The 16,889-nt window shown below is 38.9% G+C and overlaps 2 protein-coding genes across 2 annotated transcripts in view; both read right to left on the bottom strand.

Annotated features, from left to right (window-relative positions):
• Positions 1-7,040: 7,040 nt before the first annotated feature.
• Positions 7,041-16,889, bottom strand: part of LOC146463768 (uncharacterized) — a 225,952-nt gene continuing 216,103 nt past the window's right edge. The window contains exons 14-15 of the mRNA XM_085084106.1: positions 8,470-9,852; positions 7,041-7,198 (exon numbers count right to left, since the gene is read on the bottom strand). Of these exons, the coding sequence (XP_084940232.1) occupies positions 7,092-7,198; positions 8,470-9,852 (1,490 nt within the window). The 3' untranslated portion in view covers positions 7,041-7,091. The remainder of the gene's footprint in view (positions 7,199-8,469; positions 9,853-16,889) is intronic.
• LOC146463781 (G-protein coupled receptor GRL101-like) lies at positions 9,946-16,483 on the bottom strand. The gene is made up of 8 exons (XM_085084376.1): positions 16,416-16,483; positions 13,785-14,787; positions 12,675-12,756; positions 12,331-12,399; positions 12,063-12,125; positions 10,936-10,968; positions 10,526-10,564; positions 9,946-9,977 (listed from the first exon to the last, which is right to left on the bottom strand). Exons 1-8 carry the CDS (start codon positions 16,481-16,483, stop codon positions 9,946-9,948), a joined length of 1,389 nt encoding a protein of 462 aa, XP_084940502.1.

Here is a 16,889-nt window from a genome sequence, read left to right as displayed (position 1 = left end):
CACGCGCGCACACGAAGTCATTAAGTCTCCGACAAGCCCCACCCCTCAAGCTTTCCTTGTTTTAAGTGATATGAAGCACTTTCACAGCTCTCTGTACTTCTTTCAGACAATTATTGCATAGCAGAGATGAACTTCAAAAAAAGAGGCTGAGCTTTCGTTTTGTTACGTTCCAGTTTCGTTCGTGTTGTTAGTTTCAATTTTGTTTCAAATATTGAAACGAATTCGATCCATTATGGCGTTTTAAAGCTTACTTAAAAATCAGTTAATGTGAAAAACGTATTTCGATCAACACTGCTATATATAGTTCGTTTCGAAGCGTTTTTTTTTATTCCGGTTATGAGCCCCCTCGGATTTAAGCCTTTCTGTTTTTAAGCCCATCTAGAACCCCTTACGAAGTTGTATAAGCCCAGGGTTTTAAGTAGACTATATACAGTGTAAAATCCCAGTCCCAAGCTGTACAGTCAAGCTCTCTTTATTAGTTGTTTCAATTCTAAATTTTGCCGACTAGTACAGTGACCACCATTGCTTTGTCCGGTTAGTTAGTGCAAAATTGTACAAATTGTTCAATCCCAACTCTTTAGAAACGTTTACAGGCATGTTAAAACGGACCACGAAATGTGATGTACTGGTACATCACTTTATAACCTGAAGTCATTTCCAGCCGTCTTGAAAGTATATGTCACGTGACCTGCCTATCCAAAATGCGCCGCCGAGTTTGATAACTCAGAAGTTCAGAATGACGCAGCTAGAGTGATTGTTCAAATCCCGAGATTTGATCATATCACTCCTGTTCTTATCGATCTATGCTGACTCCCGTTAAAGTTCAGAGTTCAAATCAAACTGCTCCTCACTGTTTACAAGACGTTATATACTCAAAGTCCACCCTACATTATGCGTTTTTTTGTCTCTGAAACCAGCTGCTGATCAGTTTCTTAGCTCGTCTACCCAGTCTCTTCTGCCCGTTCCAAAAGTCAGCTGTTCCACACTTGGGGACCACGCCTTCGTTCATGCTGGACTTATTTTATGGAATTCGTTGCCATTAGCTATAAGAACTGGCAGCAGGCTCGCCATTTCTTTATAAGAACGCTTTTAATTTATGAATGATAATGATCATTAAATGTAACGCCATACTAATGTAGTGTAAGGCGCTTTTGAATGTCTGCTAGTGTTGAAATTATGTAAACTTGTTTTATCAAATACTTGTTATTATAATGATGATGATTTTAGAAAGTTGATGATGGCGTGAGCTTGTAAATTTGTATATTAGGATCCCTTAATATTTTCATTTCATCAAAATTTTAGTCAACGACGGTGGAATGTGAATTGGTCATATATCATTATTTGTAAATAGGTGAAGATTTGTAAATAGGTTTTCTGAGGAGATTTTGATAAAGTTTGTTATTATTACTATATGAAAGTATTCGGTCCGATACGTCACGTGACTTGTTAAACTTCTTATGCCTTTTAATGAAACCTATATCATCCAGGGCAAGTTTGGTGCCTATGTGGCGACAGAGCATAAAACCTTTTTAAACACCTTAAAAAGGTGTATTTGTATTCTTTTGTTCCAAAGTAATTTATTACTAGCGCAATAAAAATGAACTGGAATGAAATGAAATGAAATGAAATGAAATGAGCGTACATAGAGCTTCGCACGTTAATTCGAAAGCCCCGGGTAAACGATCAAACATTTTCATCCTATATCGTGTTGGAAGAGCATGTTTGACTGTTTAGCCGCCTCTCTCAACATTGCATTTAAATGGCTTCCCTTATTTGATCTTGATCACACATTTTCATCCAACATTTTGCTTCACAAGCAAATGTTTGATCGTTTAGCCACCTCCGCAAACAAACAAGCCTAAGCGGGAAAAAGCAACCAAACAGGAACCGAATCTCTGTGACGTCACTCCATATTGCAGAAACAAAAATGGCGGCAAAAGAATCGGAGAACTTGTCCGAGTTGACCTCAAACTCTTCTACAATGTCAAGACATAAATTAACACGTTATTAATTAAACTCACGCCATAATTTCAGCGATAATACGCAGAAAGCGTTATGTGGGCTCATTTTGTTTTGTGCGACAAACACGATGTTGAACGAAAGTGTTTGATCGTTTAGCCAGGGCTGTAATCACAATGAACCGTTCTCGTCCGTGAGTGAGAATTCCTCCTGAGTACGATATTATTAGGGAGCTTAAGCAACGACGACGGTGACGGCAACGACAACGCTTCAAAACAACAGGTTTAATGAGAAAAAACAATCGCTCTGCACGTTCGTTTTGCATTTTGGTACATTTCTTTGCCGTCCTCTGCAAAACAACAACGTGAAATAACCACATTTGTGGAGAACGTGAACGCACGACGATAAATTTTTCATTTTCTTTCTTAACTTGAACGCCACTTCTACCAATTAGGTTCCTGGATAGTTCGTCATTTTTGTAAAAGTTGAACGACTTGAAATAATCGCGAAGTAGCACAAATGAAATAAATATATATTTTCAGGTGACGTTTTTGTTGCCGTTGCCGTCGTCGTAGCTTAAGCTCCCTATTATAATGTGACGCCAGACGTCATAAATAACGTGAGCAAATCTGAGGATTTCATCAATTTTTTAAAGAAGGGTAGTTTTAAATTCCCGGAGGGTCTAAACTAAAAGAATGAGCCTGCCTTCAACATGGTCGAAGAGAAACATGTTAGAACCCCTTATCCTTGGCTTCTTACTGACAGAATGTAGTTGTCTCAACTCAAATTATAAAGTCGACAAGTTTTGTTTCTTGACGCTGTTCTGAGGCTCATCAGATGGATGGTGTTCTGTATACGTACCCATGCACCCTTCCACCCCACCATCACCATGCCTGAGGGAGGTGGGCCCTGAATGAGTACGCTTGTTCCCCGGCCCCCGTAAAGTTGATCCACAAAATTATACCCTTCCGGGCACAGCTCGTGTTCCTGAAATAGACCATATTGAAGGGGAAGTGTCTTGGGGTTTTTGATATCTTTTGTCAAAAATGATGAAATAAGGCCAATAAGACCTTCAATCAGAAGCCAAATATTTCTAGAATTACGAGAGGAAAGAGGTGAACTCAATTCTTGAAAGGAACAACTGATCTGTTCTAGCGCATTTTGGAAACAAAACTGCGAGAACTTAAAAAATATTAGCTTTCCTCCTCGAGAGAGACAGCGGGGAGGCGGAAAGCCCGGACCCAAGTGAGCGGAGGAAATCGAACCTAGCTACAACCGCCCTGCAAATTATCCAGGAACCACAAATGATCGCAAAGAATCCCCGACTGGAATAGCTTGAACGTGACAATAATGCTCCTCGAATACGAACATAACTCCAACATGTTTTCTTGTAAAGTTAAATGTTACCTGAAAAGTTACCGCGGTTCTTCGAAAAGAATAAACTTCAGTTCTAACTGAATAAAATGAATTAAGAAAATTTAATCCCTAGAGGGGGACTATCATATGAAAGGGGCTGGGATGCTCATCGTCTCGCTTATGTGTGTAAATTTCGGATTTTGGTCTCACTGATGGTGTTCTGGGAAAAACGTCATTATAGTTAGAGGTGAAGGTCTCGTTTAGGTTTGCAATTGAAAAGTCACTGTATCTTTAATTTGTCTGTGTCTTTTAAAAAATGGTCTCTTTTAGGGGCCACGTCCGGATAGGGGTTTAATTCAAAATTACCGACGAGCATCCTCGCCCCATTTCATACGAGAGTCCCCACCCCCCTCCACTGGGTTGCTTATAGAAAAAATGACGTAATGCAACGAGAAGTCATAATGGCAATGAAGTAATGTTTTGATACAGCTTCATTTATCACCTTCTCTATGCTATAAATACTACTTGTTCTAAGGTTACCACTGAAGATGGCTTAGTGAGTAAGCGAAACATGTTCTCTTCAGAGAATCACGGTTACTTTAAAAGTTAGATATAGCAAGCACTCAGACTGCATATATTATATCTCTCTCCTTTTTTTTTATTTTAAGAAAAAGTATTGGATTTACAGCGTTGCCTTAAATGAAACCTTATGTGTTATGATGCAGACATTAAACATTGGTTTCTTACAAAGGATTATAACGACACTTAGTGTCCTAAACAATGTGTCACGCGCCACTTCAGGACTGCTGTGTAAACACTCTTCAGTATGTAATATAACCCTTTTTACGAAAAAAGCTAAAGCAGGTTAGATTTTATAGGCTAGTTATAGGAAAGAGAAATCCGTTAATAGTACAATAGAAGTAAATAAAAAACATGCATATAACCTTAAGGGTAATTGCCATTTAAAGGAGAAAAACAAAAGCTAATATAGTGCACGGCATATTCTTTTCAATGACAAAGACTTCACATTATTTTCTGGTCTTCCATATTGATACACGAGAGTTTTATAATTTTCGAAGGGAGACGCAGGTTAAATCTTTGACTACCGAAACAGCAAGTTTACCTTCTAATAAAAACAGCTAGCACACCTGGTTCTTGAAAAGGTGATTGCACAAATCCTGGTCGGAACAAAATTGAACATCCCCGGATTTCTTTGTTCTCAACTGACAACTAAAGGTCTTACACGAGGACTGTTCCATCGGCAAAACAGACCGCTTCTATGAACCAGGTACTGATCTGAGCTGTTTGTTTTTTTTTTTTGCAGGTATGCCGTTAGTAACAACAATTATGAAGAAAAGATTACATTGAAATGCCGGCAACGAACATAATCTAACGTGGTGTCTTGCTGGGATACTTGCGAAATTGTTACTATGAAATAATTTGCCAAGATACCCCGAGAAATATCCTGTCAACCTAGGTTTCACCTAAGCAATATATCCTTTGAACCAGGAATAAAAGACAACCGTGAATAAGGGAATATAATGACTACTTTCACAAACTAGCATCGAGAGAGTCAATAATTGACACCAAATCTGCAAAAAGGGCCTTTGAGCTAACATGGCTAAAGATAAATGGAGAAAAGCCAGTTGTCCTGTCCGTGTAATACCATGAACCTTTCCCAGTCCTTTCTCTTCACTTCTGTCAAACTTTATTAGCATTTGCCAGCACCTGCCGAAAATACTAGCAACTACAAGAAACTTCCAAGACCTAAGAATAACAACTATAGACAACGACAAACACAAATCAGTATTTAGAGGAACTGCAACTAAACAACAACAACAACAACAACAACTACTACTACTACTACTGCTGCTGCTGCTGCTGCTGTTGCTGCAACTACTACTACTACTACTACTACTACTACTACTACTACTACTACTACTACTACTACGACGACGACGACGACGACGACGACGACGACGACGACGACGACGACGACGACCACCACCACCACCACCACCACTACCACTACCACTACTACTACTACTACTACTACTACTACTACTACTACTACTACTACTACTACTACTACTACTACTACTACTACTACTACTACTACTACTACTACTACTACTACTACTACTACTACTACTACTACTACTACTACTTATTTAACTCATTTAACTCATTTTATTTAACTCATTTAACTCATTTTATTTAACTCATTTTACTTATTTATTTAACTCATTTAAGAAATTTTCCTGATAGACGAAACCTAGTTAAGTTTAAATTAAGTAACCACAAACTCAGAATTGAAGCTGGTAGATATTAAAAAGATCATCTTCCTAGAGAGTTAAGATTATGTCAGTTGTGTCAATCAAATCAAGTGGAAAATGAAACTCATTTCTTGTTTCAATGTAGTTGCTACTCTTTACAGAGGCAGACATTCTATGAAGACATAAGTAAAATGATACCTGATATTCAACCGAAATCGACATCAGACATTGTGAAACTACTGATGAACTCTAAAGACTATAATGTAAACAAACTGGTTATGAAGTTTATTTCTTCATGTATGATTATACGTGACAGGCTATTATTGGATATTGATGATGTAACTTAGAATTAATTATATATTGTTATGACACTTTACACTGTTTTGTTAGTAATTAGATTATATAAGCTTTTGCAATACTGTAAATCTTGTGGTCATGCAAATAAAGCAATTACTACTACTACTACTACTACTTGCACTACTACTAGTGATGCTACAACTACTTTTGCTGCTACTACTACTACTACTACTACTACTACTACTACTACTACTACTACTACTACAACTACTACTACTACTACTACTACTACTACTGCTACTACTAGTGATGCTACAGCTACTTCTGCTACTACTACTACTACTACTACTACTACTACTACTACTACTACTACTACTACTACTACTACTACTACTACTACTACTACTACTACTACTACTACTACTACTATTATTACTACTACTTCTGGTGTATCTGCCCCTGCTAGTACTTTAACTAGAACTAAGGGAACTAGATGTATAGGTACATATAGGGCTCCAAAGATTTTTGCCACAATCGTCAATTACGACTATTTAACTCCACAAGCTTCCACTGGAGTACAACTGCAAACACGAACACAACTACAACGTGCTACTGTGAACTATAATGTCACGGGACCTGTATCTACTACAAAATGTACTATTGAAGTACAGCTACAGCAATGACTACAGAAAGTACTGCCAACGACGTTTGCCTCACAAACACTAACCCTAAGAATAACTGACAATAATTGTTGACAATTACTCCGGATTTCCAGTAACTATAATTAACTAGCGAAATAGAAGAAATCTCAAAGAACTACTTAAGACTAACAGCAGCTGCTGACAATTACCGCCAGATGAAGCAGAATAGTAACACATGACGTATTGACAACTACTCCTTTCAGTGTGGCTTTTCGTCATGGGATGTTGATTTTCATTGATTTTGTGGCTTTCCATCATGCCGAACGTATGCCATTTTTAGTTCAAAAGCCCTTCTTCCCATCTAACAATATTTTCCAATCATTGTATATTTTTCATTAATGCCTAGCAGTGTACATTAACGACTTTACTCTCTGCGATGATAACGTAAGCTAGTTTCTCTTATAATCAAGCTACATTATTGTACATTATATTAAGGATTAAATAAAGAACGATCAAAAGCAAAAGTTGCGAGACTGATCGTCGCGTGTTCATTGAGAGTTGTTTACAACCTTGTGTCAAAGACAGTTGTTTTTTCAGCTAGAGCTGATGTTCCGTTATCTCGAGGCGGTTGCCATTCACCAATGCCAGTTTCTTCGTTTTGCTCTTTTCCTGGACCGAAATTAAAAACAAAAATCGTTTAGTAAGTGAACTCAGCCTTTGGATAGTAAAGCAAACTGAATTGTTGAACAAGCTAAAGCCCGTGGACCGAGTCAAGTGATGCCTGGATTCCTCTAGTACACTGAAGTGTCTTGATTTAACCATTTCTAGACCGGGGGTAGGCGGAGTTTGCTTACACCTCTTTAAACGTTTACAACATCGGTAAAATGTGAGCATGCGCCACTAAACAAAACCATTTGGATTGTAAGTAAGTAAGTACGTAAGAATTATATCAAAGGAGGTAGCATTTGTCAGGAATTAAATTGATACTCTCATGACCTCAAAATACATAAATTAATAAATATTTAATAAAACACTACGAACTCTATATATATACTAACATATTAAAGCGAGCAATATAAAAGTTACCCACATGAATGATTGGTAGAGCAATGTTTGTTGAATTTGATGATATCATAGCAAATATAATTTGAGGGCAGTTTTTTTTTTCAGAAGTTGGAATAAACTGTTTTTAATGGACAAATGTTACCATTTTTACGGTAATCTTCATGTTGCTACATCACTTTTGTTTTCTGCTTTTGGTTTTGATGGCTTTTTCACATTTTTTTTTTTTTTTTGTGCGTACTGCATTTTTAGGAAAAGACAGAAATCCTAGATTGGGATAAAAGATGGCGGCCGTTTGGAAATAATGACGTTATCCCACCTCTTTTAACGACAGTACTTTCCCTTGTATGCCTCAAAGGAAAAACATCCTTGGACGTACTCTTCATTCTTCAGATTTCATTGTCATAGGTTCAATAATTTTGGAGTTATGGAGAGTGTCGCGAATCTGTCGCCCTCCAGCCACAATGGAGCCTAAGGACCTCCTTTTGCTGCTGTTGTTCTACACCTCTCGGAAAGATCCGAGAAACCTTGATTTATTTAGGTCAGCGCTTACTAATGCAACGGTCTTTTTGTGTGGTTTATTACTGTGTTGGAAAAAAGATCTAAGCAAGGGTTCTTAAAATCCGAAAAGGGAAAATTGGGGGTAACCACGCATTTTCAAAGATTATTAAGCTTCAATCTGAGACAAAATACTTGCTTAATTACCTATCAAAAATGCATGGTTACCCCCAGAATTCTTTTTGGCTTTCAAAATCTCTCACTAAAGTTAACATTTATTTGGATGTGGCTTCATGTCTTATTATTTTAAATTTATTATTCAATTAAGGGAATAAGAGTCTACATCGAAAGCAGCTTTTGCTCCTACTTTGGAACCTCACCTTCACTCTCAGCATCTGCCGTTTCTACTTCTTGATTTTCCGCTTCATCTGTTTCTACTGCTTCACGTTTGGCTCCCACTGTTTCCAATGATCCATGGTGAGCCTTCTCTTCGGCAACATCTACTCCCTTTACTTCTTCAGCTTCTAAGGTTTCATCCACAGATTGCATTGCTTCTTCCTTTTGTTTGGCTGCTTCAGTCTCCACTGGCTCATCCTCAGTCACCGCTACTTCAACATCAACTCCCTTTACCTCTTCAGCTTTCACCGCTTCACTTTGAGCTCCAGAGACTTCATCCTCACATTCCCATGCCTTAGCTTTGGCTTCCTCTGCAGCTCCCTTTATCTGTTTTGCTTCATGCTGGGCTTCCCCTACTTCATCTTCGTCTGGCGCTGACTCACCATCAACTTTCTCTGCTTCTTCAGATTCTGCTACCTTTATTTTGGTTTCAGCCTTTCCTTTCACGGCCTCACCCTTAGCCTCAGCTTCTCCATCTTCCGTTTTCACTATTTCCCCTTTGACTTCCACTGCTTTATCATTGAGCTTCTCACCTTCATCTGCAGCCTCGCTAACTTTATCCTTACACCCCACTGATCCATTCTCACCCTTTGCTGCTTCATCTGTAACTTCCATTGCTCCATCATCCCCATCCACTGTTTTATCCTCAGCATCCGCTGCGTCATCTTTAGCCTCTGTCGTCTTAAAGATGTCTCCTACTGCTTCATCTTCAACTTCCGCTGCTTCAACTTTGGCCTTTGCTGCTTCACCCAGGGTCTCCCATTCTTTGTTTCCAGTTCCAGCTGTTTCATCTTCCGCTTTGATTTCTTTATCCTCACTCTCCTCTCTTTTCACCTCAGTTTCCATTGGTTGATCTTCAGCGTCCAGTGCTTTACTGTCAGCCTCCGCTGCCACACCCACCGCTTCGTCTGCGTCAACTTCAGCTTCCGCAGTTTTACATTCATCTCCTGGTTCTTTATCCTCAGCTTTTGTTGCTACTACTTCTTCTTCTTCTTCTTCTTCTTCTTCTTCTTCTTCTTCTTCTTCTTCTTCTTCTTCTTCTTCTTCGTCTTTTTCTCCTTTTCCTGCTTTAAAGTCTGCTCCTGCTACTTCAGTTTCAGCTTCTGTTGCCAGAGCCTTCCTTCCTTCAGCATGAACCGCTTCTTCTCCAGCTTCAGCTTCCACCATGTCAGCTGCCCCTAACTGAGCATCAACTTTTCTCGATGTTGCCCCAGCTTCTTCTCCTTGTCCTACTTCAGCCTGAGTTTCAGTGTCCTTATCACCCTTCACAGCTTCTGGCCTTCCTTCATCTTTTGTTTCCGGTTTTTGCTCTTGGTCTTCCGCTTCGTCCTCTTTTCCTTCTTGTTCTAACATGTCGGTACCAGGTCCTGTATCAAAAAAAAGGCACTTCAATATGAAATACTCTGTTTAATAGTATTTAATAGTATTCAACATACAACAATTGTAAAAAGATATGATGATTAAGTAAGTTTGGGATGAAGATGTATGGCGGCTAAAGCAAAAAGAAATTAAATTTCTTTGGAATTCGTTATTTGGTGGGATATGAGTTGAATTCAAGATTCCACGCCAAAGAGCAAAACCAATTTTTTAAGATCTACTGCTGATATTATTTGCCATACGTTATTTAAACTTTTGTCACTCTGAATGCTTTTAGGGCAAAAATGGAAACCTCCAAAAACCTGAGTTGCTCCCATTGTTTTTTTTTTTTTTTTGGGGGGGGGGGGGGGGGGGGAGGGCGAGGAGGGGAGGGAAGAGGTGATGTTGTTGGAAAAAAAAAGCCACCCCCAGCCCTGCGCTTATGTCAATTTTAATTCTGCTCAACTTCTACTATTCGGTCACGACTTTCAGCGATTCTTTTAAGTTATATAGCAATGCTGGCACAAGCTGGTATTTCACAGGATAACAATGTCACTATTTTTTTTAGCAGCTATGAAAACCGGACAAATTGTCAGTAGCTGGGACCTCTAACTTCTTACGTGTTCTCTTATCTTCAGCGGACTGTTAGGTGAAGATAAAATCAATAATAATTAAGTACTTTACCTTCCGCGACGACGATCACTGGCGCTTCTTCTTCATAATCTGCATCAAAAAAAAATCATGGTAAAGACTGTTGTCATCAAAGGCGACATATGTCTTAGTAGACTTTTAATAGAGGTAGGTTCGTCATAGGGGTCTCCTGGACCTTCCATACTCACTGTTGCACACATTAAGAACCAGTGTCATTTAATCCGTAGCTTAATAGTGCGTTTTTATTAATACGCCTTCATTTATTTCAGTTCTTAATGTTTTGATTCTCATTCACTGATACGTTCATGGAGAGTTGAAATTTGAATTAGATGCTTTCATAACGTCGCCCTCAGATGAATATTTTCGAAAGATAAAAGAGTTGGGTATAATCTTGTCGACAACTAACTGTCAATGAGAAGCTTCAGGGTGTAATACAGACATACCTGTGTCCGATGATGCATCGCCTGCTTCTGAATCTGCAACCAATAAGAGAGCAGTGATGAAGTCATATCAAATAATTTCGTAATACTGATATGACCCTTCAGTCCAAAATAGGGTGAAAAAAAAAATTATTTACAAGCCAGGTAGAAAGTAAAAGCTACCTACTGCATTTGCATGGTTATCTGATAAGAATGATGAAATGCGTACCATATTTCCTTGAATAATAGCCGGGGGCGATTATTTTTTTTGGCAGCGAAAGGCGGCTTTTATTCGAGGGAAGGCGATTATTTTAACTATTTCACAGGAGGTTGTTCCCTAAATATTTTGTTTTATTATACCATTAAATAAAAAAAAACTAATAGAATCAAAAATAAAGCGAACATGTGCTTTTTAAGTGTTTCGAATTGATTTTAATCAATGTTCAATGCCAATATCTTCGGCGTCAGAGCCTGAATCATCACTGATTACTTTTACTGGATCAGACTCCTTTCCAGCAGTGGCGGCCATGATGTTCTAGCTGGTTAGTACCCATTGAACTATCCCATCTTGTTTGCACCTTCCTGAATGCAGATGATAGCAATTAAGGTGTTGCCGCGGTTATCGGAAAGCGGACTTTAGAAAATGGACTTGTGGTTCCAGCGATTTATTCATTGCGAGCAAGGAACGAGAACATATCCGATGTGCTAAATAAAGAGCTCAAAGCAATAAAGAAAAAAAGTGAAATACATGAAACATAGAAAAAACTGTACAAAACGGTGCTTTTGTAACCATTCAGTTGTGAATAATTAAATAAAGGCTTGTTTGTTACACAAGATGTCAATTTTTAACTTGAGAGGGAAGGGATAAAAGAAAGAGAAAATGGCGAGGGCGGTGGGGGCGATTATTCGAGAGAGGCGATTATTTTAAATATTTTCGTCAAAGGGAGGCGATTAATCGAGGGACGGCTATTATTCGAGGAAATACGGTATTTCTGTCTACAAGTGGAAATTGATATTGGCTTTTTCCAGGCGGAACAATCTCCTGAATTTTAAAGATTCATTTTATACAAGAGTCGATCTTTCTTCCATTTTCATCGTCTTAGATTCTCTAACTATTCTGTAACGGCACACTTAGTTACTACTCGAATCACCTCGTTCAGCAGATGCTACACCGAGAACCTGCATCTCCAGCATCTCCTGGTCTTGTTCGTCGTCTAGCAAAAGTAAAGCCAGAAAGAAATAGAACCAATTAGTAACGAGTAGTTAATTTTAATGCTTTAAAGGCATAAGTAAGTGAATAAATAAAGACAAGTAGATAACAAGGACAACAACTGAAACTACAGTTTAAAAAAAGTTCAAAGTTTTCGGTGCACAGCTCACAGTACACACTCCGACCATTAGAATAGCATTCAAATTTACCCTGGTCGCTCTCATAGTCGTCAGTGTCCTCGTCTTCCGATTCATCATGTTCCTCTTCCTCTCCTTGCTCTATTACAAGCAACATAAAAGCGCAAATGGTACTAAGAACTTAATTTAACTTCAACAGCTTTAATTATTTTGATATACTGGCTATGAACAGCTGGTTTCCATGCGGATCGTTTACACTGCGATATCGGTAGACCAGTTGACATGAAAGTGCTTATCGTACTTGGTACCGTAAATGTAATATTACCTCAGAGAATGTACGTTTTTTTAGCACCCTTTTTTTGCTAGTGGTAATGAGAAACACCGTAAGTTTATAAGGAGAGGTAAACTCTACTGACCTTCGTCGTCATGCACACAGAAGGGAACTCCGCGCAAATAGCTCCACAGCTTGAGCATTTTCTGTTTTAAGATCCCTCGTACCTGACAAATGAGCCATTTAGTTACTTTTGAAAGAATTGATTATTTTAATTTATTCATTTAAACACAAGCTATGGTAAAACAAACAATCATATTCACAACAGGAAAGGGAGCCGAATCAGCCAGTATTGCGTTTAAAAGAATCTCGCATTGCGGGTAGGCTTCAAACCTTTGTTGATGTTACCATAGTTACACATTTCATCAACAGTCTTAACATTTTTCTCTATTGCTTTCTTAATCAATTATTTAACCTTCCCGTGGTTAATTTTACATTATTGAATCGTCCAGTATTTTTCTGCTTGTAAGTACTTTTGGTCAATTTTGTCGTATTGAGAGGTTTTTAAATGAAAGAAAATATATGAAACACATATTTTGAACTGCGGATGAAAGATCAAATAGAAGAAAGAGGATCTTTCTTCTATTTGATCTTGCATCCGCAGTTCAAAAAATATGTTTCATATATTTACTTTCATTTATTCGTCCTTCACGGATACATTGTACGGACTCACAATATGACCAGCACCCAGTTGGCTTGATAGCTCAGTTGGTAGAGCAATGGACCGGCATCGCAGAGGTCATGGGTTCGAATCGCGTTAAAGCCTGAATTTTTTCAGGATTTCTTTTCGCAACTGCTTAAGATGCGTACTAACTGCGAGGATCTTTCTTTTATTTGAGAGGTTTTCGCGAGAAATCAAGATAAAAAAGGTCAGGGCTCCGTTGTCCCTAGGCATAATGGGCATGGAAAAACAACAACAGGAAGTTGTTTGTCGTGCACTACTACTATTGTAGAAAAATAGATAAACAATTATCCAGATTGAACTACAATAAAGAAAGGCAATGCCCCCCATATTATCTATATTCACACAATGTGCGATTAATTTGATGTGTATTTGTTTTCTTAAGTTTCAATATAATTTATTAGTGGCGAAATAAAAAGTGAAATGAAATGAATAAAGTATCTTTATATTTGGATTTGCTGAATTTTGTCTTTGTAGGTTGTTCAGTAAAAGATACAAGTGGTTACTTCATACCTGTGGTGTTGATAAGGTGTAGAGCACTGGATTCATTGCTGAGTTAATTGGTAGGACAAAAACAGCAATCCACACGGCGATATCGTCAGGTGGCTCAAAGGCTTCGTTTAACACCGACTTCAAACCAATCACCACAATCGGGACCCAGGATACAAGGTCGGTTAAAATAATCCAAAACACACGTTTGGCGAGGGACGTTTCTCTCTTGGCATCTCTTGCCCTAGCCTTTCGTTCCCTTCTCGTACCTTGACGGGTGAGCCGCCATCTCGACATGCACGTCTTGTACAAAATCATGGAGTACGCCACAATAATAACGATAACCAGAGCCACATTCAAACCCACAAATACGGCAATTGAATACTCCCATCCCGAAATAAAGTCAGGGTCAAGCTGAAGGGGGATACACACGACTGATTTACCATAGTAGAATATGCTTTTGTCATGGTCATGGAAATAGCGGATGCCGAAGGTTGGCAGGTAAGCAAAAAGGAAACCAATCACCCAGATGGAAAAGCAAAACTTATGGGCCTTCTTTCGAGTGAGTCCCTTGAATTGATAAGGGAACACGATCTTCTTTACTCGCTCAATCGCGAGGAGCGCCAGTGTCATGATGGATACCTGGCTGGACATCACGGACATTCCCCCTACCACCTGGCATCGGAAACCGGTTCGCCACTCAAAGTCATGCAGATAATATTCACCAGACCAGACAGCATCCATTACCCCGACGGTGATAAGGTACACTCCCATAAGTCCATCTGCAAAAGCAACGTGCATCAACAGAATCGTCTGCACGACGTTCTTTTCTTTATAGAACCATCGCCAGACAATCACAAACACAGCCCCAAGAAGCGACAGAATCCCAACAACCCAGATACACCTCTTAGGGTTTCGGTCCCGAAACATACTGTCACAGTTTGCGAAATTGTCATTGACGACATAAGCACAGCCGGCGTCTTCTTTGAATTCCGCATGGCAGCACATAAGATTGGTATCAAGTATTCTGCAAGACAATTAAAAAGAAGAAAGAAATTTTAAATTCATTTATGGCTGTAGACGGCTGAAATTGTCCCCTTAAAACATATCTGTTAACTTTAAAGGCTGGAATATGACTTTTAATGAGATCACTCAAGCGCTGTGATTAGTCTTGAAAGCATTCTCTTGATGTGCGAGGTTGGCCTATGGCAAGGTAGACTATAATACAATCTAAGTGACCTTTTACGGGAATATAAGAAGCCTATCAGCGTTTTCGGCTTGCACTGTTTTTGCCAATTCTCTGTCATTCAGCATGACGCCGGCCAGTCTAAAAATTTCGCTCAGGTCCCAAGGCTGATCAAATCTACGAGGTTTGGAACATAACCGGTAGTGCCAGGTCGCATGTTACATACGAACCTACTTATACACTGTTCTACAACTCTTCTTCTGAGGCACACCCCGGGCGTCTGACTATTTTCCTTTCCCGGAGAGGGGGAATGTAATGCCAAATACCTTCTTTCGCCAACGTCTTGGCGAAGGGGGAAGGGGGGGGGGGGTGGGGGGTGGGGGGTTGGACCGATTCTACCTGTGGCAAATTTTTAACTTAAATAAGTTTGAACAAACGCCATGAAATTTGAAGACTTTTAAAAAAAATATGTGGGAAACTTTGATGTGGTCGCTTAGGGTTGATTGACTTAATATCACCATGGCAACCAATTGATAACCACTTTTTTTGTAGTGAAGTGAAGAAAAATTACTTATTTCCTATAACTTTTGTGTTTTTAGCTAATATTAGTGTTTTGTTATTGGTTTTGATTACTATTCGCCTAATTACGGTGCTTTTCTATAGTTTTGGAGGAAATCCAAGATGGCCAATTCAAGACATCCACCATTTGGCAATCATGTCACATGACGTCATCACTGCTCGTTGCAAACCTCAAAGGAAACATGTTTAGAAGTACCATGTATCCTACAGACCTCTTTATCATATTCATAGATTCTATAGTTGCGAAGTTATGAAGGGGGGTGAAGTTCGGGGGCGGATTGCGCTCCCCCCCGCCCCCAGTTTTAAAAGACAAAAAAAAGCCCGAGTAAAGGCCTTAGTTAAATCCAGTTTGTTTGTCTGGATTCTTTTTGTTTTTATTTTTGTTGCACTGCTGTCAGTCATAACTACGGCGACGACCTACAAACTTTAGAAATGTAGCACTGACAAAATGGAACGAAATCCGTCATCTACAGCGTAAGGAGGCTTATTAACATCCCAGGCCCAAGTCTCTCGTTTTCTCACTGCGATAGTCGACCGCGATTAAACACGCACAAAGTGATTATTTGAGTCCTTATCTTCAAACTATCTCTACCTGAGAGTATCAGCTTAGACATCATTTAACTTAACCACAAAACTGATTTTTGTCAAAGGCTATTATGAAAGAAAAACGACTAAGGCACAGTTTAGATTAAGCTTGACAGTCGCTTAACAACAGTTGGGAAATTTTTCTTTTGCTTAGTTACAAATACACGTTTTTAATGCAGTTTTCTGGCCCTTCTTACTGTGCGATAGTTATTGACTCTGAAAACCGCTGAAAAGGTTTGTGACAATATTACTGATTAGTATTTTTTCAAGTTAACAAACAAATATAGTTAATTAGCGAGTATTACATCCTCGTAATGTTATCCATCCCCTCGAAGAAATCTTTAGGAAGCTCGGCCATCAGATTATAGTGCATCAGTCTGAAATTCAAAGTAAAGAAATTCAATGCGAATGATGTATTACTCAGTAATGACACATGCAAACTCGGAAAAAGAAAGTCCGAGTGCTGAGCTACAGGAGACTCGTGGGAGCTAAGGCCATTTAACTAGGTTCATGGGAAAAACATCCTGTATACTGCTAGGATTGAAGTGTCAATGAGTGACATATACGCAATAAAAGTCACTTAGCTTCCAGCAGACCGTTAGGATATATCGATTGGTAGTTTCTTCTTGTTGGCAGGAGAATATTAATACTAAAGCAACTTCGGCATGACTAGTTCCATCCTCTGTTTATTGAAAACCGAATGAAACAGCTCTATCTACGTGAGTGGCTTACAAAAACATAGATAATAATCGTACACGGAAGCTACAATAGAGAAAACA

Source organism: Pavona decussata, unplaced genomic scaffold (assembly GCF_977016875.1).
Source record: "Pavona decussata unplaced genomic scaffold, jaPavDecu1.1 SCAFFOLD_175, whole genome shotgun sequence".
Lineage (NCBI taxonomy): Eukaryota > Metazoa > Cnidaria > Anthozoa > Scleractinia > Agariciidae > Pavona > Pavona decussata.
This window is presented reverse-complemented; position numbering and strand designations above follow the sequence as displayed.